Here is a 26,639-nt window from a genome sequence, read left to right as displayed (position 1 = left end):
TTCTTTTTTTTTTTTTTTTTTTTTTTTTTTTTTGGTTTTTCGAGACAGGGTTTCTCTGTGGTTTTGGAGCCTGTCCTGGAACTAGCTCTTGTAGACCAGGCTGGTCTCGAACTCAACTTTTCCTCTTCTAAATATTAGCAGAATCATATCACTCAGAATAAACCTGCTAAGGCTTATCTTTATAGCATTCCCAGTATTTTTCTCCCTTTTGTTATCAAGTAATATTCCATTGTACAGAGATATATCCCATTTTTCGCTCAGCTGGCAGACATAGGGTTAGACTTTTAGGGTGCCACAGATAATGCTGTTATGGACAAGGGGTTTCTGTGGAAGCTTATATTCTCATTCTCCTGGGAGTGGAATTCATCAGTTTTATGGGAATTCTACATTTATGCTTTTGAGACGCATCAGACTGATTTCCTCAGTGGCTCCCCACATGAACTATTCATCTTTAAAATGCAGAATATGGGCGGTGCATGTCTTTAATCCCAGTACTTGGGAGGAAGAGGCAGGAGGATCTCTGTGAGTTCGAGGCCAGCCTGGTCTACAAGAGCTAGTTCCAGGATAGCCAGAGCTACAGAGAGAAACTCTGTCTTGAAAACCAAAATCTAAAAAACAAAGCATAAACAAACAAACAAACAAACAGAACGTAGAATGCCCCAATCTGACTTTTCACCTTCCATGTTTTCAGGTACTCACTCTCAACTATAACCCCAAAATGTTAAATGGAAAATGTTTACAAATAAACAATTCCTAAGTTTGATGTTGTTTGCTGTTCTAAGCCACATAATAAAATCTTGCACTGTGTGCTTCATCCCACCCCAGATGTGAACCACACTTTGTTCATCGAATCCATGTCGTACATGTGACCTGTCCATTCAATACCTGGCATCTCCTTGGTTATCACATAAACTATCTCAGCATCATAACACTTTATGCTCAAGTAACCCATGTTTTACTTAGTAACAGCCACAGGAAGCAAGGAACGTGATGCAAAGTTGAACACAATGTTTCACATCCAGAATCCCCAGACCTCTGGGAGGTTGAGATGGGAGAATCACAAGCTCTACACCAACCTGGCCTACAAAAGAGACCCTGTCCTTGAAAGGAATGCGAGGATAGCATGGGCAGGGAGCAACAGGGTGTGGGAGGGCAGACAGCTGTACTCTGGTGCTATGTTGCCACTGCAGGTAAAAGGGAAGAAGCACAGAATTGCTGGGTTCACCATCCCTAGGGTGATGGTGGTGGTGGGTACCCTCTGTGATGGAAGGTACACATACCAGCAGACAGCACGACTACCGTAGAGACATCTGTGTGTCAAGAGTCACCACACTTTCCTCAATAGTTAACGACATTTATTGGGCATCTTCCTGTGTGCTCAATGAACATTTATATATCTTATTTAATCCAACTAAGCTTAAAAAAAAGGCAAGTCCTAGGCGCTGGAGAGATGGCTCAGCAGTTAAGAGCACTGGCAGTTCTTTCAGAGGACCTAGATTCCCAACCACCATGTGGTAACCCATAATCAGCTGTTCATTCTAGTCCCAGGGGATCCGACACCCTCTGTTGGCCTCTGAGGCCATTGCACACACATGCTGTACAAATAACATATGCAAGCAAAATACTCAAACACATCAAATAAAAATAAATATATATTAAAATTTTAATTGCAAGTCCTTTGGACAGGACCAATATCTGAATTCAAATGTCTTTTATAGTTGAACTGTCCCAGGCAAGTCACCTTTTATGAGCTTTCTATTTCTGATTTACATGCAGATAGTAACCTAACTACCAGAGAGGGAACACTGAGATACAGTGTGTCTAACACACAGCTGGACACAGCATGCCCTGCACACAACAGTTACTAACCAGCTTGATGTTAACACTTTGTAACCTGTAAAGCCTTTCAAACAGTTAAACACACAGGGAGAAGTTATAACTGGCAGAAATTGGAAACACAGGGCAGGGAGCACCAAAGGAGGTAGGGGGAGGAGCAGAGGGATAGACTCGCAGTTAGAATAGCCCATTTTCAATTCCTCTTAGCTATCACTGTCAAAGTCAGTTCTGAACTTGCTCTTCCCCCATTCAATACTGATCCAAGCACCAAACCCACTGAATTAAGCTCTGAATTTTTGTTTGGAAGAGCTTAAGTAGGCCAGCAAGATGGCTCAGTGGGTAAGGACACTTGCCACCAAACAAGATGACCCAAGCTCAATCCCTGGAATCCATACAATAAAAGGAGAGAATTGACTCCTGCAAGTGGTTCACTGACATGCTGTAGCAACCCCCACCACACACATAGGTACAAATAAATACGTGTAATAAGTGATTTTGGAATCATGTGTCTGCTACCTCATTGAATTCTTACTGAACAGGAAGGAAGCAGGTCTTACTCACTGGATATTGGGATAGCGGGACACTGCATGGCACACGAACAGCAAGTGATGGATAACTGGCCAAACAAGTCACAAGGATGAGTGGACAAACAGGAGTGTATTTGGGATCTATATCTCTTTGCTATGGGTCCTAAAGGATTCTGCTTTCCTCTTCAAGTTGTGAGTGAGGAGGGGAAGGTCTCCTCTATGCACGCTTCTTGCCATGTAAACAGCTCAGAGCAGAAAAGGAAAGAGAGCAGTGGCTTCAAATTCAGAATAAAGACAGCTGTTCTGACAAGGTCTAAATTATACCTCACCACAAGTAAGAATAACAAGACACTCTTCACAGAGAAATTCTGTTTACCATTCAACACCCAAAGAAGAGTCAAGCCAAAAAGAAAGAGAAAAGCCTTCTCCCACAAGTTGACTTGGTTCCAGAAGCCATTTATTTGGACAGCGCACAGTCAGAGAGCAATCAGACCTCTGGCATTTGTTCTTCCTACTGCTTTGGAGACCCAGAATGTACTGCTGCCACTTGACTGGTCTGCAAGGCCCAAAGCCAGAGCAAGCTCTATATCCTTGCTGCACAACTGTGTAGATCACTATTTACCCTGGTGGGTTTTTTGTTTGTTTGATTTTAGATTTATTTATGTATACAATATCCTGCCTCCATATATGCCTGCACACCAGAGGAGGGCGCCAGATCTCATTACAGATGGTTGTGAGCCACCATGTGGTTGCTGGAAATTGAACTCAGGACCTCTGGAAGAGCAGTCAGTGCTCTTGACCTCTGTGCCATCTCTCTTGGTGTTTCTGACAGGTGAAACGGCAGAGCCTTCCCCAAGCCCTTGAAACTGTCAATGTGTGACAGGCTTGCACTTTTCAATTTCTTCTAAGGTTCCTCTGGACAGACCACCAATGCCTTAAAATAATCCCCTTGTTCCTGAGGTTTGAGAGAGAGCTCAGCAGTTAAGAATACTTGTTACTCTTGCTGAGGACCTGGGTTCAGTTGCCAGCACCCACATAGTTGCTATCAAATATCTGTAACTCTGGTTCTGGGGATGTGATGCCCTCTTCTGGCCTCCATTGGCATTGCACTCAACTGGTTAATTCAGATGCATGCAAAGCATATAAAATAGCTATATATATATATTTTTGAGGTTTTTTTTTGAGACAGGGCTTCTCTGTGGTTTTGGAGCCTGTCCTGGAACTAGCTCTTGTAGACCAGGCTGGTCTCGAACTCACAGAGATCCGCCTGCCTCAGCCTCCCGAGTGCTGGGATTAAAGGCGTGCGCCACCACCGCCCGGCTAAAATAGCTATATTTTTTAAACACAGCAACATATATGCTAAAATTGGAAGAATACAGAGAAGATTAGCATGGCTGCTGCATGATGATAACATGCAAATTTGTAAAGTGTTCCATATTTTAAAAAATCCTCATTTTTTCCTTTTAGCATTTATCGAAGTTATCTACAATTCTATAGGAATGCATTGCTCTACTATGTCCCTCATTCACTAGACACAAGCAAGTGCTGGGAGCCTCCTACATCCCCATTAACGGAACATAAAATCTCAAATTTCACCATAATTTTTTTCCAGATCAACATTTCTATAGTCTGTTTCAGAAGTTGGTCGGCATGGTTGTAAGCTTTTTTACAGTCAAAGAATAGAAATTACCTATATGTCTGACCCTCAAAAAAGGGCTATGCCAAAGGTGTTTCTGTTTGATTGAATAACATAGAGATTCCGAGCTTAAGTGCTTACTCAATGAAAACCAGGCAAGATCATATGGTATCTCAAACATAGCCTCCTAGATGGCGAGACCCGACTGCTGGAGATACCACACATTTTGGCTGAAGGACATAGAAAAATCAAGCTATAACTGAGGTGGGAGCTCCCTCCCTGTCAACATTCCAGCAAGGATGGAGAGAGGACATCTGAAGCCCTGCCCCTAACTGAGGACTACTGACAGTTGGCTGTGGGGAGAGAGGGATCATTTTTCTCAGTGTTATAGCCACTAGTAAGTCCTGCCCATGCTCACACAAGCAGCAATAATTAAACTCTGTGAACCATGGGAAGAAGGGTCCATAGGGAATGAGGGAACCAGAGAGGGAAATGGGGGATGAATAGAATCAAAATGCATTATGTACATGTATAAAGTTGCCAAATAAGATATACATACACCCACACACCCTCAACTATGTTTATGAAATACAAGAAATAAATGGATAAAAGCAGATCAAGAATGCTGATCTAACATCCTGAACTTATGGATTCTATCTCTTCTGTCAGTTTCTGTGAGGATCCCGCTCATTGTGGAAAATTCAGAAAATAAAGCAGGCTGGGATGTGGCTCAGTTAGCAGAGGGCTTGCCTAGCCAGGGCATGATCCCCAGCACCACATAAACCCCAGGATTCGAAAAATCAAGGTAGAAGAATCAGAAGTTCAAGGTCATCCTCAGCTACTCAGGGGCTTGAGGGCAGCCTGGGACTCTCAGGGTCCTGAAAAAGGATGGAAGTAAAGAGGAAAAGAAAGGGAAGAAATGGGAAAAGGATGGAGGGGAGCCATAAAGATGTAAATTACCCATAACCACCGCCAGTGATACTAATTTGGTGTTCTGCCACCTGTTATTTATGTAAGAATTAAAATTCCTAAGTACATTTTGCACGTACTGCTTGCAAAGGTTTTTGGCCTTTAAAATGAGAGAGTATACGAAATGTTTAGATAAGAGTGGGGGACGCAGCAAGGGAAAGAAAGCACGGGGCTGTGTGTACAGGGTGGCTGAAGGCAGCTTAGCCACGCCACGTACCCGGCCACACTGCACCATAGCGAGTGCACCTACTGCAAACAGGGATCCTTTCAGCCTTTCCCTGAAGCTCCAGAGGCACACAGATTGAAATGAACATGGGCGCTTCACCTGTTGGTTTGCTTAATTGATTTATTGTTTTGAGCTTTTGAGTCTTTGTTGACCTAATATTCAAAACAATTCTCTGGCCTCAGCCTCCTAAGTGCTAAGAGTATGTTGTGTATCACCAGGTCTGGTTTCCTTCTTTTAAAAAAACAAGCCAGATTCTCTTTAGTGGTGTACATGTGAGTGCAGGCACACACAAGTCCAGAGAGGGCATGATATCCCTTAGAGCGTTAGTTAAAGATGGCTGTGAGCACCTGACAAGGATCCTCCGTGAGAAAGAACATTTCCCGTTCTTAATCACTAATCACTAAGCCATCTCTCTAGTTCCCCACCCCTCCATCTTGGCCCCCTCTCAATTATTGTCTTATATGTAAGAATATTTTGCCTACATATCTAGCATATCTGGTACCTGCAGAGGCCAGAAGAGTATGTTAGTATGTTAGACATCCTGAAACTGGAGTTACAGATAGTTGTGAACTGCCAAGTGGTGCTGGGAACTGAACCTGGATCCTCTGTAAGGAGAACAAGCATTCTGGACCATCGAGCCATTGCTGTAGCCCCCAATTTCTTCTCTCTGACTCCTTGTACACTGATATAATACTTCTACCCTAGTGAAAATGAGTCTAAAACTACTTTCCTCAAAGTCACCATAACCCAAACATCTGACAGGCAGTTTCCTTTTAAGCCATCTCAGCCTCCATCCCACTCTCACTCCTAGTAGACAGCAGGACATAGTCTCTGCATCTACAAGAAACAGCTGCCAGCAGCTCTTTTGCTCACGTCCCCCAAGAGGATAGAGAAGTAGAAATAGCCCTGGAGAAGCCGGCCGAGAGTCAGTTCTCAGTGGTGGGTTTTACCCGGTTCTGTGTTATGTCCCCAGAGCCCCAGGGGCCAGGGATCAAGTACTGGGTGGAAGTCACACCCCCCTGAGCTCAGCACTTACAGTCCATCTTCTTCCCCCTGTCCCCTAAGTCAGGGTCTCACTACATAGTCCTAACTGTCCCGGAACTCACTATGTAGACCAGGCTGGCCTTGAACTCACAGAGATCAGCCAGCCTCTGCCTCCCGAATGCTGGGATTACAGGAGTGCCCCCTGGCCTCAGCACTTTTAATAGGAAGAATTTTTTTTTTGCATTTTTTTAAATTTATTTATTTATTAAAGATTTCTGTCTCTTCCCCGCCACCGCCTCCCATTTCCCTCCCCTCCCCCAATCAAGTCCCCCTCCCTCGTCAGCAAAAAGAGCAATCAGGGTTCCCTGCCCTGTGGGAAGTCCAAGGACCACCCACCTCCATCCAGGTCTAGTAAGGTGAGCATCCAAACTGCCTAGGCTCCCACAAAGCCAGTACGTGCAGTAGGATCAAAAACCCATTGCCGTTGTTCTTGAGTTCTCGGTAGTCCTCATTGAATAGGAAGCATTTAATCTATCCAAGGCAGACCTGACTCCACAGTAGGGAAGATGAGGTTCCAGAAGGTTACAGGTTTGTCCAGGTAGATGCAGACCTTGTGGATAAAGGTGTGATTCCGGACAGCAGGTAGTCTTGAGGCTCCCTGTGTCAGCAGGCTTAGTACTGCCAGGGGTCAAACAGCAGCTTACCAAGCTGGGTGTCACCCATCAAAATGGGTACCTGACACACAGGGCTGCTTGTAGGCTGACCCATGTCCCCTAATAAAATTCACATTTGAAGTCCTCCCCCACTGGACTTTAGAATATAGTCATATTCAGAGGAGAGATCACTCAAAAGGTCACTGAGCTAGAATTTGAACCCTAGACTAGACATGGCAATGGCACCTGAAGTTCCAGCTGCTCACAAGACTGGAGCAAGATTTCCTGGGCTCTAAAGGTCAAGACCGGCCTGGACAGCACAGAGAGACCATGTCTCAAGACAAATAAGACACATATAACTGGGCTCTTCTGAGAGGAAGAAGAGCTGACAACTAGAAGTAGGTGGTCTCAGCCTGCACGCCTAGGACAAAGGTCTCTGACGACAAACATATGGACACCTTGACCATTACCCTCCAGCCTGAATGCCTAGGACACAGGTCTCCGAGGTCAAACATGTGGACACCTTGACCATTAGCCTCCAGGCTGAAAACACTTATGTTGCTTAAGCCACCCAGCATTTTGCAACAGCAGTCCAGGCACACTAACACAGAAGCCTGTAAGCATCTACTGATGAGTGGGGCTGATCTGCAGGTGGGGGCACTGTAACTGCAGGGTAGGAAGGAGGCCACACCAGCTTCATGAACAGTAGGGATCCAATTCTCATTTCTCCCACTGTGTGACTTTAAGTATGCCATTCAACCTGCTTCCCCACTTTCAAAATGGAGAGAGTCCAGTGCCTTCCCTGTGAGGTGATGTGTGGATGAAATGAGGTGTGCAATAATGACTGACCACATGTGCACTGGCGTAAACAACACTCAACCATAAGTATCAGTCACATCACCATTAATATGAAAGGCCACATTATCAGAGCAACTCTCAGTAGAAGAACTGGTCAAATGGGCTGGCTAGTTTTTATGTCAGTTTGACATAAACTAGTCTCCTGAGAGGACGGAACCTCAACTGAGAAAATATCTGAAGACTGTGCATATGGCAATGCACATGGCAAGCCTGTAGGGCTTGATGAGTGATTAATGTGGGAAGGCTCAACCCACTGTGGTCCTGGGTTTGATTAGAAAGCAGGCTGAGCAAGCCATGAGGAACAAGCCAGTAAGTAGCACTCCTCCTCCACGGCCGCTACATCAGCTCCTGCTTCCAGCCAGGTTCCTGCCAGGTTTCTGTTCTTGCCTTGGCTTCCCTCACTGGATTATGATTCAAGATATGTAAGCCAAATACATCTTTTTCTCCCAACACTGTTTTTGGTCACGGTGTTTCAGCACAGCAAGAGTAACCCTAACTAAGACACCAAGGCTCAAGGATGTGAGGAAAATGAAAAGATTTCAGCTCCTGTGACCATTATATTTGCCAGGCATCCATCCTCACAGGAACCTTTTTTGTTGTTACTGTCGTTGTTTTCTGGTTTTTCTCTGCAGCTTTGGAGCCTGTCCTGGCTCTCTCTGTAGACCAGGCTGGCCTCGAACTCACAGAGATCCACCTGTCTCTGCCTCGCAAGTGCTGGGATTAAAGGCGTGCACCACCACCGCCCAGCCCCTTTTATGTTCTTGCCTTCCCCCTTGAGATGTTCTAAGACAATCACACATGTGTCATGTATATTCTGATAAAATCCCATTCATAAGTTACTGGTTCACAAGACCTACAGAGCAGCACCTGAAGGGGTTGAGAGTAGCTACAGCAGCCTGCATGTCCTTCCTGACCCACCCCACCGTCTGACGCAGCAGCTGGAAGGTGCAGCTGTCACACCAGAGCCTTAGAACCTGGAGCGCCTGGGCCTCCGCGTCACCCTACCCTGTGACATTCAGATGCAGCCCACCTCTGGGCTGTTTCTCACCTGCCAGTGGAAAGACTACATGAGTGGAGTGTGCTTCAGGTTCACCTAAGAGCATCTCTGCAGGCTCATACCGGCTTCTCACCTGACCCTCTGAGGTATCGAGTGGCTTGGTTTTCACAAAACATTCGACAGCCTTTCAGAAATTCACCATTAAAAGAAAAACAAATAAATAATGAAAACTGGTTTCTGTCGGTCAAATGAAAAGCCAACTGATCAGTCGTGCAAGACAATGCGCCCCAGAAGGCCCTGCAATAGTCACCTGGGAGAAGAGGAAGATTAAATTTAAGGTGAGAAGGGAGAAGATAAAACTCCAGGAAGCATAATATACTTGGCCAATATCACAACTAGAATCACTGTGCTGAGAACTGCACTTTCAAACCTAAGAAGTCTCAAGTGGTGGTAATTAGACCTGAATTTTATCATTGCCACTTAATAGATGAGTAATGTTTTATAAACATTTCCACATGCAAGGTGTCACTTCATTCTCACTGACAACGAACACTTCTTTTCATCAAAATCATCTACGGCAAGGCACGGGGAGAAGGGGAAGCGACTTTCCCAAGACCGCACAGCTGGGAAGCACAGGGCTGGCAGAGAAGCCACAGACTAGAATCCAAAGCAAGAGGTCTTTCCAAATTGATTTATGCCTTCCTCCACGGGCCCAGATGTAGATGAAGGGAGAGCTCATATGCAGTGTGACTTCGATTTATGTGTGCAACCCTGTGCATTAGCCAAGCCGGGAAGAAGCCAATTATGCAGATTATAAAAGTAAAATCCCCAAACATAAAGCTATCAGGGAGCAGCTCGAGCCACAGCTTCTCCCACGAAACTGGTGGTCTTGACTGGGATGATTTTGCCCCCAGTGGATGTTTGGCAACACTGGAGACATTTTTCATACTTACAAACAGGAGGGCCTAGAGGACAGCTCCCCACAACAGGGAATAATCTGCTCCCAGACAATGATCTCAGCAAACAAGAGCAGCAGAAAGATGGGCCAGGCTTCTCAACAGTGTGAACATTACGCAAATTTGATGTGATGGTGTTAGCCTTCCAGGTTCTTGGGCAAGTTAACCATATTGCATATCTCTACTATAAAACAAGATAGGGGGCAATGTGAGGTAGTCATTCTCAAACATTCTTGGGCCCAAACAATGGCCTTGAAGTCTCCCGAAAATATAAAATCTATTCCTAGAAACTCTGCAGTAGTCACCATCACCGGGGCATTAGTTGTGATTGCAGGTAACCCGCAAACTGCAGCCTGAAACAGTGCAGGTGGGCAGGTGACTCTCAATCTTTCTAGGCAAGATTTGCAAGTCTGGGAACACTGGCACCCCACTGCTAGTCTAGAGGTGACGAGGGCTTTCTTCCTTCAGGGAGTGCCAGCTTCTGCAAGGCTGAGAGGGCTGGGGCAGCCCAGCAGATGAAAGGAGCAGCTGCCCCACAAAAACAGCCCACACAGAGCAAAGCTCCAGCCACAAGCACTCGGAGATGCTCAGCCACGGAGAACTGTCATGAGCTAGTCACAGACAGATGCGCAGACACACCCAAGCATGGTAAACGACACCACCCCAGCAGTGATTTGCCCCCTGTTAACTCCTTTGGGGAAAGGTATCCACAACCTTCTCCAGGAAGCTTGGCTGACCTGAGCCTCAGGGTGGAAGAGTGTCACCACGCTGCAGGCACCCAATCCTTTGACTTGTCTTTTCTCTAAGGCACAAATCAAAAACTTACGGTCTGGTATTACAGCTTTATCCTCACCCTCCGAAGAGCTAAAAGAGAAAGAAAAAGGAAAAGGGAGGGTGGGGATTCCAGGCCCTGGCTGAAGAATCACAGAGAGGCAAATGGATATCCTATTTCTTCTTTTTCATCTTTTGATCTGAACTAAGCATCCTCATCCTGCCCACATCACCTGCTCAAGTGCCAGGCAGAGCAACACAGTTAGAGCACGACCTCCACGGGGATATCCACAAAAACATCCCAGCAAGCTGACCCCGCTCAGGAAAGCCTGGGCTTTCAGCTATCACTCCCCCTTCTTTTTCCCAAGTTCATATGAAACAAACTTCTGCTGTAGGCATCTTGGGTCTCAGATGCTTGTCCTCCCATAAAGGACAGCACTGATAGGGTGTGGCAGGGGCAGGCACCCCTTACTCATAACCTTATGAGAATCAGAGTGCATTAGGACCAAAAGCATTTTTTTTTTTTTGTAAAACAATATCCCAGTCCAAAACAGAACCTCTGCAACAGCTCCTGGGTATCTACCCGGGGAATCCTCACTATAGTATAGCCAGAGATAGCATTTATGGGCACAGACTTTGCAGTGGGGATCTTGGGCTCCAACTTGGAGTTAAGCACCAGGGACATTCAGCATAGAAGTGACTCTGGGCTAACAAAGAAAGGAGGCAGAAAGATGCACTCTTAAAAGTGGGAGTGACATCGGGGAAGAGACAGAAATCTTTAATAAATTAATTAGTTAATTAATTAATTAAAAAAAAGAGGGAGTGACAGCCTGGTGTGGCTGGTTAAGGTGGGAGCACAGGAGACACTGGTTTTATTTCAGCCCAGCATTAGACTGTGTCAAGGAAGGAAACAGTACCTTGTAAGAACTAGCATCTCCTTTTAGGGCTATTCACTCAAGCATAGCATCAGTGTGCTCACAAGGAGGTGGCATCTGCTGGTGCCCAGGAAAGGAAGGACGGCATGCAGCTGGAGGAGGCCAGCCAGCCTGGGCCAGGTCCCTGAGGACACTGACTCCACCTCTTACAGCAGGTAATCCCCCAGGGGCTGGGGGCCTCTAGTCCTGAACTCTATCCTCAGAGACTTGCTCCACCCTGATGGGGCTGTTGTCAGCCAACTCTAAAATGCTCAAGTGGGCTACAAAGGGCACTATGGCTGCCCTCGAAGTTACAGCTTTCTGCAAGCATCTCCCTTCTACAATAGCATGTTCCTTTCTGGATATAAAGCTCGGGTCTCCTAAAGAAGGACACCAGCTAAGAGAGGTGGCCCAGCCTGTTTCCAGCTGCTATTTGGCCAGGGTGGGTGGCCCAGGCTGGACCCAGACTCTCGCACTTACAAGAGCTGTCCCAAGACCAGAACGAACCTTATGCCCATCCCTTTGGGAGCATCCTTCTTCAATGTATACCAATATCTCAGTCAAATCTCTTGGGAGACAATTCCATCAGCGACCCCAATCACATCTTTTCCCAGAGAATGAATCTGCGAGACCCACAGTGTCCCACACAGCCTGCATGATAACTGCCCCACAAGCTCTGTAGACGGCAGGGGAGGTCTGGACGATGGCCTCTACAGAATGGCCTCTCTGGGGTGCAGAAACCCTACCTGGCGTTATCAGTGGCAACTTGATGCGGAGACCGCCCTCCCAGTCGTGACAGCATTAGCCAGAGCCCCTCAAGTTTCCTCCAGGGTAACATAAGGCTGGCGGCCGGAGTTAAGCTGGACTGCTTGAAGATGGTGTGAGCTTCTGCTCTGCTCCACTTCACTGAGAGGAGCCAGCAGCAGTGAGGATTTAAAATGCAGCAGATGAGATTTAGGTTAGATCCACGGGCGAACTTCCTGACTAAGAGGGAAGCATTGGAAAGGCTGACCCATTACTTAAATTTCACTGACAAGCCACAAGAGGCTGATTGTATTGTCCACCAGGACTGGGGGTAAGAAACAAGGAGGCAGCATCGGTGCACAATGGTCAGAAGCAGGGGCCTCACCCTGACTGCCAAGAGTCGCTTCACCACTGACATGCACGAACTAGAAAATCAAGTCCAAAGAATTGAAGAAAATAGGAGAAAGTCAAATATTCTATGCCCTTCAGGAGAAAAGGTCTACCAAGCAGGGAGCACCAACCACTCAGGAGAAAAGGTCTACCGAGCAGGGAGCACCAACCACTCAGGAGAAAAGGTCTACCGAGCAGGGAGCATCAACCACCCAGGAAAAAAGGTCTACCGAACAGGGAGCACCAACCACTCAGGAAAAAAGGTCTACCGAGCAGGGAGCACCAACCACCATCACAAAGCCGATGAAACGCTTCACAGCTGCGATGACCTGGCTGTGTGACAAGTGTGTGAGACCCATGAAAAGCTGTGCTCTGCCAAACATGTAGCTGTGCGTTTTAGACAGGAATAGAGGTGCTGCGGTGTGGGCTGTGGCAGGGTCCACACAGTACGTAAGAGTTCAACCTTCAGAGATGGGGCGGGGGGGGGGGGGGGGGGGGACTGGGCCTGTCACACACACCTTTAGCCCCAGGACTTAGCCCAGAAAGACTAGGATCCTATACACAGCAAGTTCAAGGATAACCTGGGCTACCCCCCAGGACAGGGGTAGGGTGGACAGTTCCACTAAAACCCAACTTGAGGCACCAATGATTTTACTGGGCTGACTTACAGAACATGGGTGAGGGGTTACTTATAAGAGTGTGACCCCAAGGGCTGGAGAGATGGCTCAGAGGTTAAGAGCACTGGCTGCTCTTCCAGAGGTCCTGAGTTCAATTCCCAGCAACCACATGGTGGCTCACAACCATCTGTACTGACATCTGGTGCCCTCCTCTGGCATGCGGGCAGAGGCAGAATGTTGTATACACAATAAATAAATAAATCTTAAAAAAAAAAAAAAAAGAGTGTGACCCCAAAACAGCCACACCATGGGAGAGGGAGGGAGGGGGTAACACAACAGCGGAAATTAGCAGTAACTATCTCTGGGTGTGGAGGTATATATTCTTATTTTCTTCTTTTGGATATTTTCCAAATATTGTAAAGTAAGAATAACCAGAAAGCATTCGCAAGGTGGGAAACAGCAGAGATGTGGAGAGCCTGGTCCCTGACAACACTCCATGACTGAGTACACCTCATCGGCACAGACATTATTCCCAGAAAGCAAAAGGCTGACACTCGATCTCGTACTTGGCAAGACAAACACAGTCTGCCTTCCAGAACGGCCTGGCGTGCCCACTGAAGCACCTGGAAACCACACATCATGGCTCCTCTCGGAGGCACAGGCCTCCTTCCCAAGAGAGCCTGGGGTGCCCAATTCCTGTCTAGCCCCTCTGCTCATCTCACGCAGTGTGGGGGTGAACAGCAGGAGAGGGAGGAGGGGTCTGCTCAGAAGGGCCTCCTGGAATGACCCTGAGAACATTCCAGAGTCAGAGTCGGTCCCTGCCAACTGCTCACCCAGTGTAGCTGGGGCACAGCAGGTCTCATTCAAAGTCTACAAAGTAGAAACTGTTGGCTTCGTTCCAAAAAAAAAAAAATAAATAAATTCAAGGTTCTTTCCCTTAAGTCACACCAAAGGAAATTAAGTGGCAGGGCTGGGATAAAATCCTGCTCAACCTCCCCATGTCAGGGAAAGTGTCTTCTCAGCCACTCCTAGCAAGGGTGTCCATGCAGAGAGCATGACGTAGATCACACCTCCCTTCTATATTTTTATACTTCATCCTCTTGATGCTGTGAGACAGGCTGCCTCACTCTCTCCACGGATGTAGATCAGTAGCTCTCCATGGATACCTCAATGGCTCCCTGTGGCCAAGTCCAACAACCCTCCTCAAAGACACTGAAGGATGCTGAGCATCAGGAGGGGAGCTGCCTGTGAGCATCCACTCTGGAGATATACGAGCAGCTTGTGTCTTGGAGTTCACAGTGCCTGTGAACAGGATCCCCTTCCCACTCACCCCAGACCTCTCGGCCTTCCTACAGATTGGGAAACTGAGGCTGAAAAGTTGGCCTTCTCTGAATCTATAAAGAAGCAGACCTAGGACTGGAACTGAGGTGCCGTTAGAACTCTTGCCTTGAAAAGTTGTAAACTCTATAGAGCCCCAACTGCAAGGCTGAATCCTCAGGATCTGTCTGTAGCGTTCGTTTCGTGCCGTGCTACCACAAACTAATTGAAAACAACACAAACGGCACAATCTAGTGAGAAGGAAACCTTACCAAACTACACCAGGCTGGGTACTGTGGCGTGTGCTCATTATCCCAGCACTCGGGTGTCTGAAGCAAGTGGACTACAGAAATTTCAAGATCAGCCTGGGCAATATAGCTAGCACGAGACCAGCCAGGGCTATGTAGTACAACCCTGTGAAAATAAAAGCAAAACCAAACAAAAAAATCCCCATAAACATAAGTCAGATAAATAAGTCTCTTAAAAATTGTTTTAAATGTCACAGGAGGATAGGAGTCTGCAATATAAAAATAAAGGGCCAGGCTGGGGAGAGAGTTCAGCGGGCAAAGGCAGTTGCCCCCAATCCCAACCTGAGTTCCATACCCAGAACCTATGTGGTGAATCAATGGACCCAACTGGCATAGGATGTCCTCTGCCCTCTACATACAGCCATGTCATACAGAGCCTCAGACACCCTCTACAAACATACACACACACTAACAGTAACACTAACAGGTGTACTCAGATGCATGCACACACACAAATAAGTAAAAATAATCACATTTTTAAAATTTAAGTGTTTATTATAAGAATTTGATTACAGCTGATGCATGTCTGTGATCCCAGCACTCAGGAAGCTGAGGATAAAAATTCAAAGTCTGCCCAGGCTACAGTGTGAATATGAGATATTTTTTTTTTGAGAGGGAGAGGAGAAATACACGGTTTCTTTTTAGTGGTTTAAAAAAAAAGCAAGAACAACTTGAATGTCTGTAAATAGGGGAACAGATAATTATGACTATAGTAGTTGAATAAATTAGACACCTATACATTGACATTAAAGAGTCTAAAAGAAATGGTGAGCTTTAAAAAACAGACAACAAAGGGTTGGCTGGAGAGGTGGCCCAGTGGGTAAAGGCACTAGACACCAAGTGTGACGACCTGAGTCCCATCCCTGGGACCTACACGTGAGCACTGTTGCACACATGTGTGCACCGACATATAATAAACAAACAAACCAATACCTTAATGGGTGATAAACTGAGCATGAAGTACACACTTAAAATTCTAGAACTTGGGAAGAAGAGGCTAGACCAGTGGTTCTCAAGCTTCCCAACACTATGACCCTTTAACACAGTTCCTCATGTTGTGTTGACCCCCAACCATAGAGTTATTTTCATTGCTACTTCATGACTCTAATTTTGCTATTGTTATGAATGGTAATGTAAGTATCTGATATGGAGGCTATCTGATAATAGACCCCTGTGAAAGGGTCATTTGATTCCCAAAGTGATCATGACCCACAGGTTGAGATCCACTGGGATAAAGGGTTGTAAATTTGAGACCAATCTGGGCCAAATACTAAGGCTCTTTCTCAAAATAATAGTTACAATAATAAATTTAATTAAAAAAATTAATTTTATCAAACTTAATTTTTAAATTTTTTTAAAAAAGAATTTACTAGATACCTTACTTTTCTCATAAACAAACTTGAATTTCTCTTTGGATAAGTATGATAAAGGTCTACTAACAGAAGAGTAACAAAACACACTCACCCATACACACCCAACACACACTCGTGCATGCAAAGCTCTAGTGATCACAAATACAAAATCTGCTTCACTGGGCAAGATTATCAGTAGGTTATCAGAAGGGCAAGGGCAAAATCCACCTCTGACCTCTGTCAGCCTCCAGGGGCTGCCCATGTTCCTGGACCCACAGCCCATATCCCTCCACCATCTGCCATGCCTTTCCTTCTTCTCTCTGCTCGGTCTAGGCACCAGGTAATCCAAACTCATTCCCTCCCTCAACCTGTAACTCTCTTTACCACGGGAGGCGGCACATCCATGGGTTCTGGGATTAGAATCTGGGTATCTTGGGGCCACTTGGTCCAGCTGTCACAACATCTGTGTGTAGCACACAGGCAGTGACGAAAGCTCGGTGGCAGGCACTATGGGAACATCACAGTAAAACCTCTTTCATCTCTGCTGGTGAGCTGAGCTAACCACTGTAATAACCACTGTGCTCTACTGAGACACTACACCAGTAAAGGGCAGCCCTTGGCGGGGCTAGGACGGGGTACAAAACTGCAAACGGATGTTCATAGGCTCTTGTTGATTCTCTGAATGCTGGAAACACAGACACATGACTGAGTCTCAAAACCCATGTAACAATTACCCTTTAGAGAAACTGGCAGGGACGAACCTCGTCTTCCTGGAGTCATGTGGCATCACCACAACGGGAACACAAGCCAAATGTCAGAAGAATAAGTAATCTATCACTTAAACGCATGAGTCAGATTTGATAAATTCCAGTCTTTGAAATTCTATCAAAATGAAGCCTTAAATTAACAGGCTATGACGGCAACCTAGCAGCACAGCCTCATTCACTGCCACCTGAGCCCGGTACTGTAGAAGTCGGATCTCAACAGGAGTCCAGCCCACACAAAAGGATGGCTGGGTCCCAGCACACAACCTGTGGAAAACTAAATGCTAAAATGAGTAACTGGAGCAGGCTGAGAGCTGAACCCTAACTCCATTTCCCGTCCTCTCTGACCTTGGGTGTAGGGACCTTTGGAGCTTTCTGAATACCAAGGGCCACCTTGCTGACTCACAGTAAGACACTCAGCACACAAAAGGGATTCACTAAGGGCTAGTTCCTTCTTCCGTCCCTTAAGTACTAAAGCCAGCAGGCAAGCCCCTCCCTCACTGGAAGAGTGTAACCACACCTCACCCACACACTGCCTCTGAAATCTCAGCCTGTACTCAGCCCGCCCAACCTGTACTTCCACTTTTTCTTTAAATAGACCACAGATTCTGGCCACATCCAAAGCCATAATAACTGCCAAATGAGGAGCTTCAAGTTTTAGCTGCATTATTTTGCAAATCATGTGGGGAAAAAAAAAACCCTGATATGTGCAACTGTTAAAATAAGTATGAACCCCTGCATGACGGCATTTCACTGAGCCCTGAGAAATGGGTGGGAGGGGAGAGCCTAAATTCTGAAGGTCTTGGATCAATTAGAAATGTTCTGTATATTCCAGTCAGTTCTGAGACTCAGTTTCCCCTATTGATAAAGGCAATAGTCAAAACTTTTCTATCCCTTCCAGTTTTGATAGTCTGATACTAATTATCAAATGACCAAAACAAGCAAAATAATCCAAGTAGAGAATTTCTTTAAAAAGAATGGATGGCCTGGCGGTGGTGGTGCATGCCTGGATACTGGGTGTCACTGTGTACCTGTAGGCACCAGCAGACCGCACAGACTCCACTCTGAATGTCTTGCTCATCTTTCTCTCCACCCACAGTGCAGAGACAGTCAGAGTGACCTGACTCCGTAAGGAAACAAGGCTTATAGGAAGAGTACCTGAAAGACTACCTGCTCCAAGGCACAAAACCAATCTGCCCAGAGGTAATAATGACCTAATCTCCCCTCCCACAAAAACAAATGCCCCCACTTCCTTAAGAGAAAAAAAAAGTTGAAAACTCCGAGATGCAAAGTGCTTATCTCCAGACTTAACTACAGTTCTTCCCTTTTATCTCCTTTTGTAATATTGAAGCTTTACAATATATTATTGAAAGGAAATTATTAAAACTATTAAGCAAGACTGCCTGCCACAGTCTGACCTTGACCTAAGCTGGGTCAGAGCACCAAGCATCATCCAGTGTGTGCGCACGTGCGTGTGTGGAGGTGGGGTGGGGGGTGTGAGGGCACCTGGCCTCAGGCAAGTCACTGCAATTTGCTGTGAAATGAAGGGAATGTCACCTGCTCTGACGACATACTTCATCAGGCTGCTGTGGGCGGAGGCTCAGGAACACACCGTAGGATTGCTGTGCCTCCTAGAGCTCCTACCTTTTCTACTCCTGGAGTCCTACCTGTTGCTTTCACTTTTCCTCCCAAAGCAGAATTTATTGCTTCACGTCACACCTTCATAACGTTGCTTTTATCATTAAAAGAGAGAACAGTCCACAAGGGTGCAGGCTTTGCTTCTGAGCAAGCTACCAAACTACAAAAACAAACTGGGCCCGAGCACAACTCTGGCAATGAGCAATTCCGAGTTGAAAACACCACAGCCGCGAGCCCTTGTTTTCCCGGGGTGTTCTGTTCCTTTCTTCTTTCTGACATTTTTTTTTCCTCTAACATTTTGAGAACTTCAAACCACAGTGCATCCTGGTAGATGGTAGGAAGCAAAGGCAAAATGAGGGAGAAGTGTTCATTGAAGAGTCAGAAACCTGGAACCTTTGGAAGTGCTGAGCCCAATGACCAGACTCTTCCTGCCCAACACCAAATCAAAAGGATACCTTTGGGTTTTGTTTTTTTTTACTTTCTCTCTCTTGCCCAGTCTCTCTCTCTGTCTCTCTGCCCCCCCCTCTCGTTCCCTCCTCCCCCGGGAGGTACGTATATGTATGCATGTGTGTGTGTTCAGATGCACTCACCTGTACATGTGAGTATATAGGTCAGAGGTCAAAGTCACCTTCCCGCCTTACTTTGAGACAGAATCTCTCACTGAAACCAGAGCTGGCTGAATTCAGAAGCTGGCCAGAGAGCTCCAATATTAGCTGAAGTAACAGACACCCACGGCCACACTTAGCTTTCAGTGGGTGCTGGGGATCTGAACTCAGGTCCTCACGCTTGAGTAGCAGGCACTCTATCTAACCAAGCCATCTCCCCAGGGAGTAGACAACTTCTTAAAAGGTAAAAGTGAGGGTGAGAGGTAAGAGAGTTGCACACAAGAGACATTCAAAAGTTAGAGACAAGAGCGTGTTTGCCCATTAGCTCCAGAGCCTGTGGGATGACGGAAAGGAGAGAACCCAAAAGAACAAGGAGCCAATAAGGACATTCTACTCATTTTACAACTTATGCCTGATTTTGCCTACAATAGCAGAACGGGTCAATGAAGAAATACATTTGAGGAAATTTGAATTCAGAGACTCTCAAATGATGGTTTCAATGGAGGCAATCAAATAATTGCTAACAATTCAACTTCCTCATCAATAAAATGTGAGCAATAGAACCTGCCTCCAACACTGTAAAGACTTCAACGACACAACACAGCCCCAGGTAACGTGGAATGTCAGGCCACATTCGCACCTAGGATTCCATTAGATCACAAAGGCTGTCTTTCCTGAGTCAATGACAGGCACCTGCTGGTCGGTCCTAAGACTGACTTAGGACACCTTTCAGTGGCCCTGACATCTGAGTCCTGCTAAAGAGGCTCCAGAGGCCTCCTTCAGTGCTGGAAGCTGGAAGCCAAGTTTGATGTTCAAGTCTGATTAAACCCTCCCAAGACAGTTGCCACATCTGATCCCTAGGAGCCCAGATACAGTTTCTAACATTCTTACTTCCTGTGTGAAAACAGCTCCCCCAGTTGATGACCCAGTGATCCTCTAGGTACCAATTAGTCAGCATATGCTGAATCCTTTCCAAACATCTCCTATAATCCTCCCAATGTGGGGTTGGCACAGGGTTTCCTCATTCCTATTTCACAGGTGAAGACACTGACTCAGCCTCAGGACACAGAGCAGAGACTGAGTTCAAACCCAAGTTCACAGAGAAAATGACACACATCCACACACACACCCTTCTTCCTCAATCCACCCCTCACCCCTTATTCTCTCCTGGTTTCGGCATGCCTAGAGGCCTAACAGGGGCCCCTTTTGCCTCTCACAAGAGACAGTGCAATCACCAGAAGGATCTTTGTGTTTTTGCAAACACAGCTACTGGAATCTTTTTCCCTATGTCCTGATTCAGAACAAACCTTCAGAACACTCCCCTCTTGCCCTCAGAGGCTCCTGGAGTCAGTGTCCAGCTGACGCCTCAGCTGCTGCTGGACTCAAGTCTACCTATTTCACTCAGAGTAGAGATAAGGAACAAGATAGGGGATGTGGGGGGTGAAACACACAACACAGGGTACCTCCAAACAGTCACAGCCCGTCCTCTGACCTCACAACCCACCCCATAATCCCAAAGCCTCCCTGAAAACTGCTTTGCTTTCCCCAAACCCTCCACCCTCTGGTCGCTTTCTATTCAGTTCACGGTGTCTAGGAGACACTGCTATTCACTGTTGCTTTGCGGAGTCCCCTTGGATAGCCTCACCAGATAGAGATGGGGCCATTAATAGTGAGTATTGAGACACGGACAGCAAGCCAAAAGGTGAGCAGGCACTGTCAGATGCCAGGTTTGGGCCAGCTTCCTAAATAGAGGAAAACTGGCTTATAATCAGAGCTGCCTCCACACACTCTCCAGCACCAATAGCTTGGGTCACCAACAGAGACGACAACGCTCCTGGGTGCTGGCAGTGGCACCCAGAGTGTACAGACCAGCAGGCCCTCCCTGTTGAAGAAACCCATGGTTCCGTTTCCCCAATTATCTGGGATATTAGGGAACAGCAGTTTCCTTATAGAAAGTCTGGGGTGAGATGGCTGTCTAAGCAGCCACTGGAGAGGCCAGCCCACAGAGCTGGAGGGAAGGGGAGAGGAACCTCATGAGCCAGCTTCTTGAGGAAGTTTTCAGAGAGCTGGAATGAAGAGGGCACCAGGCCTGTTTCAGAGCCTGTCACCTGGCAGACTCACAGGCAGAGTTAACATGGGCCTCCTTGCCCCCCACTTCCAACAGTCCTTCTCCCCACACTTCTGCACCCTGGACCCTTCATTTCCCAGACCGAGCATCCTATCCTAAGCTAGAAAAGCAGCCCGACACAGCTTCCCAGCTCTGAAGACTCAAAACTGCCGGGAAGGATGAAGTTGTCCTCAGGCTTGCTTCCGTTTATGCCCAGAGCCCATTTGCAGCCTGGGCTCTTCCCCTCCGTTCCTGGGGCCCAGGTAGAAATACCCCAGCTGCCTGCACACCTACTGCCAAGGCCAGAAAGGAAACTGAAACTGCCTGAGGGAGCGCTCCACTCCACCCCACCCCCACAGCTCTCCACCCAGGCTTGTCTTCCTCTCTACTGGAGGCACAGCTTGGGTGCCACCTGTCAGGGTCCTGCCAGAGGTCCTCCTACAGACCCCAGTTCTCAAAGCAGCATGGGAGGCACTTGTAGAGTGAGACCCACTGCAGGCAGCATTCGCAGCTCACACTCTGGGTGCACACTGAAAGAGCTCAGTCTGCTGTTAGACAGCAGTTAGTTTCCAAAAGGCAAGAGAAAAGGTGCATATGCTCAAATAAATGAATAAATAAAAATGAAGGGATACTGTCTTGCTGTTCCCCCAGGGAGTCTGTCTGTCCTACAGACAAGAAAGAAAAGGGGTTCCCTCCCGAATACTGGTTTCCTGGGAGAATGCCCATTCTCCTTGGAAATACACTGCAGTATCATGGACTAAAACAGTAAGGGGGGTGGGGGAGTGCAAGCCACCAATCTCATTTCCAGTGTCTCTGTCGCCAGCCAATACATATTAATAATTAACCTGCCTACTAGGAGCTGCGGTTGCCAAGAAAGATGAGTGACAGCACCGCGAGCCTTAACCCTAGACCCCCCAGGCTTCCAGGCTTGGGGTGCAAAGGAAGCCTGGAACAAAGCCCTGCCTTCCTTCAGAAAGATGTATCTGACATGTGAGTTGTCACTCACGAGGGGCTGACCCCTGACCTTTCCACAGCCAGCGTCAGGCTTTTGCTCTCCAGAAAGCGAACAAGGAAAGGCTCTGGGAGGGCAGGGGAGGCAGGATCATTGGCCCACCCGGTGCAAAACCACTGACCACCTCCCACCTCTTCAGAGCCAGTCTCCGACCTGCAGCTCGCACGCCTCTGTGGCCTCTAGTTCCCACGCACCACCGGCGATTTTTGGAAAGCCGTACTGTCTGCAGAGAGAGAATCCTGTTACCATGAACACAGGCAGGACTTGGAGATGCGATTCTTTAACCCTGCTGGGCATCTACCGGCGCGCCCTTCCCAAGAGGAGAGAAGCCAGGGGCTAGCTGAATTCTCTCCTAATCCACCGCGCCCAGACACAAAGCACCAGACCATTGCCCGCGATCCCCGCGTCCTGCCCGAGAAAGTTCGTGCGTGCACACACCTGCAGGCTGCCTGCGGTTCTCCCCAGCACTCCAGGGCGGCGGGCCGTGCATCCCGGGGCGGGCAGCGCCAAGGCTCCATGCGCCCGCTCCGGCCCCGGTGGGCCACCGGTCAACAGCTTTGGGCCACGGAACGTGGCTGGGCCTCCAAGCGCCCACCGCACATTGTGCGCCCTCCTCGTCCTCGCCGGGGCCTTTGCGAAGAGCCCACACCCACTTGACATCAGCGCCGACCCAAGCGCGCCGCGCAGCGCCAGACGCCGGCCCCTAGCAGTCCAGAGGGCGCCCTAGGTGCTGCCTCGCGGCCAGGACGGCGCGTCCCAGACTGGCACATTCCTTTCCTTGCAGAGGATGCTGCAAGCTGGAGGAGGCTGAGATGGAGGAGGGGAGAGAGGCAAGCGCGCGGGAAGGGCAGGACCTACGGCCTCACCACTGTGGCGTTCTGGCAGTCAGTCACCAAAAGCCCTGCCAAGCCCTTGCAGCAAGTACCCATCAACTGTGAGAACCAAGCTGTAGGTTACGTGGTGTGATGTCCACGCGCCGGCAAAAACCCTCTGAAAGCCCTGACCTTGAATTCTTCCGCACACTGTTTCTGGAAGCTCCGCTTCAACAACAAACACCCCCCCCACACACACACACCGGAGGATTGCCCGGCTGATTCTCGTAAGCCAGGAAAGAATGCTTGGTTGGATGTGGCTGCTCACCCCCATACCCTAGGCGTCCACTGACAAGCACCAGAGAAGTAGACCATACCCACTAGCTTTGGCAGCCCCAACTGTGTTTTTCTTCTCTCAATATCCTTGGTAATAAGGGACTTCTCTTCTGCAGGCAGTCGGAAACAGAACCGCCCAGCAACCCACACACACTTCTAATTCATTCATTAGTATCTAAATATTCAAATAAAAATAAGGCTCAGAATGTGCCTGCAGCTACACATAGAGGATAAAGTTCCTGCACTCACAGCCAGGATAATACAGTCAGGATGAGACCTTAAACGTAGAACAAGCTCTTTATAGTGGTCTGGCGCAGATACAGAGGCTTGAGGAGGAACACTGATAACTAAGGTTTACTTGCGCTCCTGTCAACAGGTGGAGATGCTGGGCAGAAGTGGGCCTCCATGCCTGAGAACTGGCTTTTGTCCAGAGAGCATGTGAGGCTGCCCACGGGCCCTGGAAAGCAGTCCACCTCTCTGTCCTGAGACCTTCAAGTGCTCTCTCATCTCCGCCTGTCCATGGCTGTCTCACCTCAATGAGCAAACACTGAGGAGAATTGGGAACCTTCGCATATGGCTCCAGTGCCACCATCACTGTTCCACATGGTCCTTCAGAAACACTTTTGCTCTCTGGTCTCAGTGTTTTCTCTATAGGGCAGAGATGGGTTAGGACAATCCTTCTCCTGAGATCTGTTTAACTCCTGTCTCCTTTGGATAAGTATACAAATGTCATTTTCATTCCAGCGCCTCTATGATACAAGACAGTGAATTATTTTCCAAATCAAATCATATTGAAGGGATGGCTCAGTGGGAACAAAATTCCAATCCCCAGCACCAATGTAATGGTGGGTGGGTGTCGTGGCCTGCCTATAATCCCAGGGCAAGGGAGGTAAAGAAGAGGTTCTGGGACCAAGTTGGCTCCAAGCTGGCTATCTAGACTAGCTGAACCAGTGACCTCCCAGTTCAATGAGGCGATCTATAAGGTACATCTGAGAAAGACAGCATCAACCTCCAACCTCCATATGCACGTCACATGTGTCCACACATGCAAACACAAACACACACACAGGCATACCAAAATAAGAATAAAGAAATTGGGGCTGGGAAGATGGTTAAGAGCACCAGCTGCACCAGGTGGTGGCAGCTCACGCCTTTAACGCTGGCACTCAGGAGGAAGAGGCAGGCGGAGCAAAGTGAGTGTCAGGACAGCTAGGACTACACAGAAAAACTGTCCCAGGAGGAACATGAGCACCAACTACTTCCCCAAAGGGTCTTGATTCAAATCCTAAACCCACATCCACCTCCAGCTCCAGTTCCAGGAGATCTGATGCCCTCTTTCAGTTTGCTCAGGCATAAGGCATGCCTGTAGTGTACAGACATGCAGGCAAAATACCTACACACATAAAAATTAAAAATAAATTTAAGGGCTGGAGAGATAGCTCAGAGGTTAAGAGCATTGCCTGCTCTTCCAAAGGTCCTGAGTTCAATTCCCAGCAACCACATGGTGACTCACAACCATCTGTAATGGGGTCTGGTGCCCTCTTCTGGCCTGCGGTCATACACACAGACAGAATATTGTATACATAATAAATAAATAAATATTTAAAAAAATAAATTTAAAAAGAAACCTTAAAAATCATACCAAAAACACACTTGTTGAAGCTACATGTGCCCTTTAAGTATTATTCTACTATTTTTAGATGTTTATGAAGTCAGTTTGAAAAACACAGATAGCAAGCTCTCTCTTCCACAAGAAGCCAGACACCAGTATTCACTTATCTCCAGCCTCACTTAAAAAACTTCTCCCATACAAATTGGCCAAGCAATGAACAGAACACTCGGGCATCCAAAAATAAAGAAGAGGAATGCTGTGGAAGAGTCTTTTGAATAATTTCTAGTTTAGTGCAGGGAAATAGACCCAATGTAGATGTGTACAATGTTCCTGGAGACAATATGGCAATGTGAAATAAAAGCCTTAAAATCACTCAGCTTCTGGGAGTCATCAGCTCCAAGATGAAGTATTTATCCACAAAAGGCAGTCACTGGCGCCACATTTGCATAACAGTACATAATTACAATGACCTAAACACAGCAGAGACTAGCTAATACAATAAGGTGCATCCTTACAGTAAAATATGCCCCAAGTTTAGAAATCATATACTCGGGGCTGGGTGCAGCAGTGCACACCTTTAATCCCAGCACTCAGGAAGCAGGGGCAGGCAGAGCTTTGTGAGTCCAAGGCCAGCTCGCTCCACGTAGTGAAATACACATACAATATTTACTGCAGACTAAACAAAACATTCTAAAATGAACGATCCTGACCGTGTACATGTGTTCACGGGGGTGGGGGGGACACTTTCTATGGCGTTTCCTGATGCTCGTTTTTCTTAATAACTAACTTCACCCATGCCCTGCGGCAAACATGAGCCTCACAGGTAAATCTATTATCCCATATTAGAGCTGTAAAACTCTAATGTTAACGCAGAATGGAACAAACCTCCCAGGCAAGCAGGAATACAGATCAATTCTTCACCCACACACACTAGCCACTGGGGATGGGTTCTTGTCTTAAAAGGGGAATCACTTTGCTCCCAGCCTTCTTGTAGAGATTTGTCAGTTATCCTAGCTCACAGGTATTCAAACTTAATGTGCACAGATTACTGTCCATGGTGGTGTGGGGTATGTCTGATTTTATGATTTTTTTTTAAACCTTGCATGCTACTTCTAGAACCTAATCAACGTACGGTTCAGTAAAGCAGACAACCAGGCGTGTGAGCCACTATGCAACAATGTCAGAACCATGTGGTTTTGTATCTTCTTCTTGAGATTTTCTGGTGTGGCTAACTTGTCTCGCAATAAACATATATTACTTTGATGATCAGATCATAAAATGCTACTTAAAAATGACTGAATTTAGGGAACCTTTAAAAATACAGGTTTGGGTGGGGCATGCCTGTAATCACAATGCTTGGGAGACTGAGGCAGGAGGGTTCAGGATAAACATGGGCTTCGGGGTGAGGCTCAAGGAGTACTCTTAACTACTGAGTGATCTCTCCAGCCCCTGCATTGATTTTTAAAACGCCAGCTCTGACTGTGCCCTTCGTATCCCTCCTTTTGGTGAGTGCTGACACTGTCCCAGCCAGTGCCCCAACATCCAAGGACAGCCAGACCACGGTCGCTAGGATACCGTGTAGAAAAAACTGGCAAGAAAATTATTTTTACATTTACCTCCTGGGATGTGCTTATAACAATGCCCAGGAATTTAGTAAAGGCTCCAAATGAAGCAGCCATGACCAGGAGCTAAGGATTC

At 47.2% G+C, this 26,639-nt stretch overlaps 1 protein-coding gene and 1 non-coding gene across 5 annotated transcripts in view; one reads left to right on the top strand and one right to left on the bottom strand.

Annotated features, from left to right (window-relative positions):
• The window catches only part of Plekha7 (pleckstrin homology domain containing A7), a 187,189-nt gene that overhangs the window by 91,535 nt on the left and 69,015 nt on the right, over positions 1-26,639 (bottom strand). Inside the window, exon 1 of one of the 4 annotated variants that reach the window (XM_041666425.1) lies at positions 22,620-22,842. The exons of 2 other annotated variants lie outside the window; for them this stretch is intronic. In XM_041666425.1, coding sequence (XP_041522359.1) covers positions 22,620-22,699 — 80 coding nt within the window. In that variant the 5' untranslated portion in view covers positions 22,700-22,842. Of the gene's footprint in view, positions 1-22,619; positions 22,843-26,639 lie in introns of those variants that run through there. One more of the 4 variants, XM_041666428.1, reaches the window with a different exon arrangement.
• Positions 3,695-3,805, top strand: LOC121458168. Its single transcript, XR_005975812.1, has one exon. It is a non-coding gene; the product is annotated as a U6 spliceosomal RNA (small nuclear RNA).

Source organism: Microtus oregoni, unplaced genomic scaffold, assembly GCF_018167655.1.
Source record: "Microtus oregoni isolate MIOR12 unplaced genomic scaffold, Mior012 000016F_ref0000370, whole genome shotgun sequence".
Lineage (NCBI taxonomy): Eukaryota > Metazoa > Chordata > Mammalia > Rodentia > Cricetidae > Microtus > Microtus oregoni.
The sequence above is the reverse complement of the archived record's forward strand: the minus strand, read 5'-3'. Positions and strand labels throughout refer to the sequence as shown.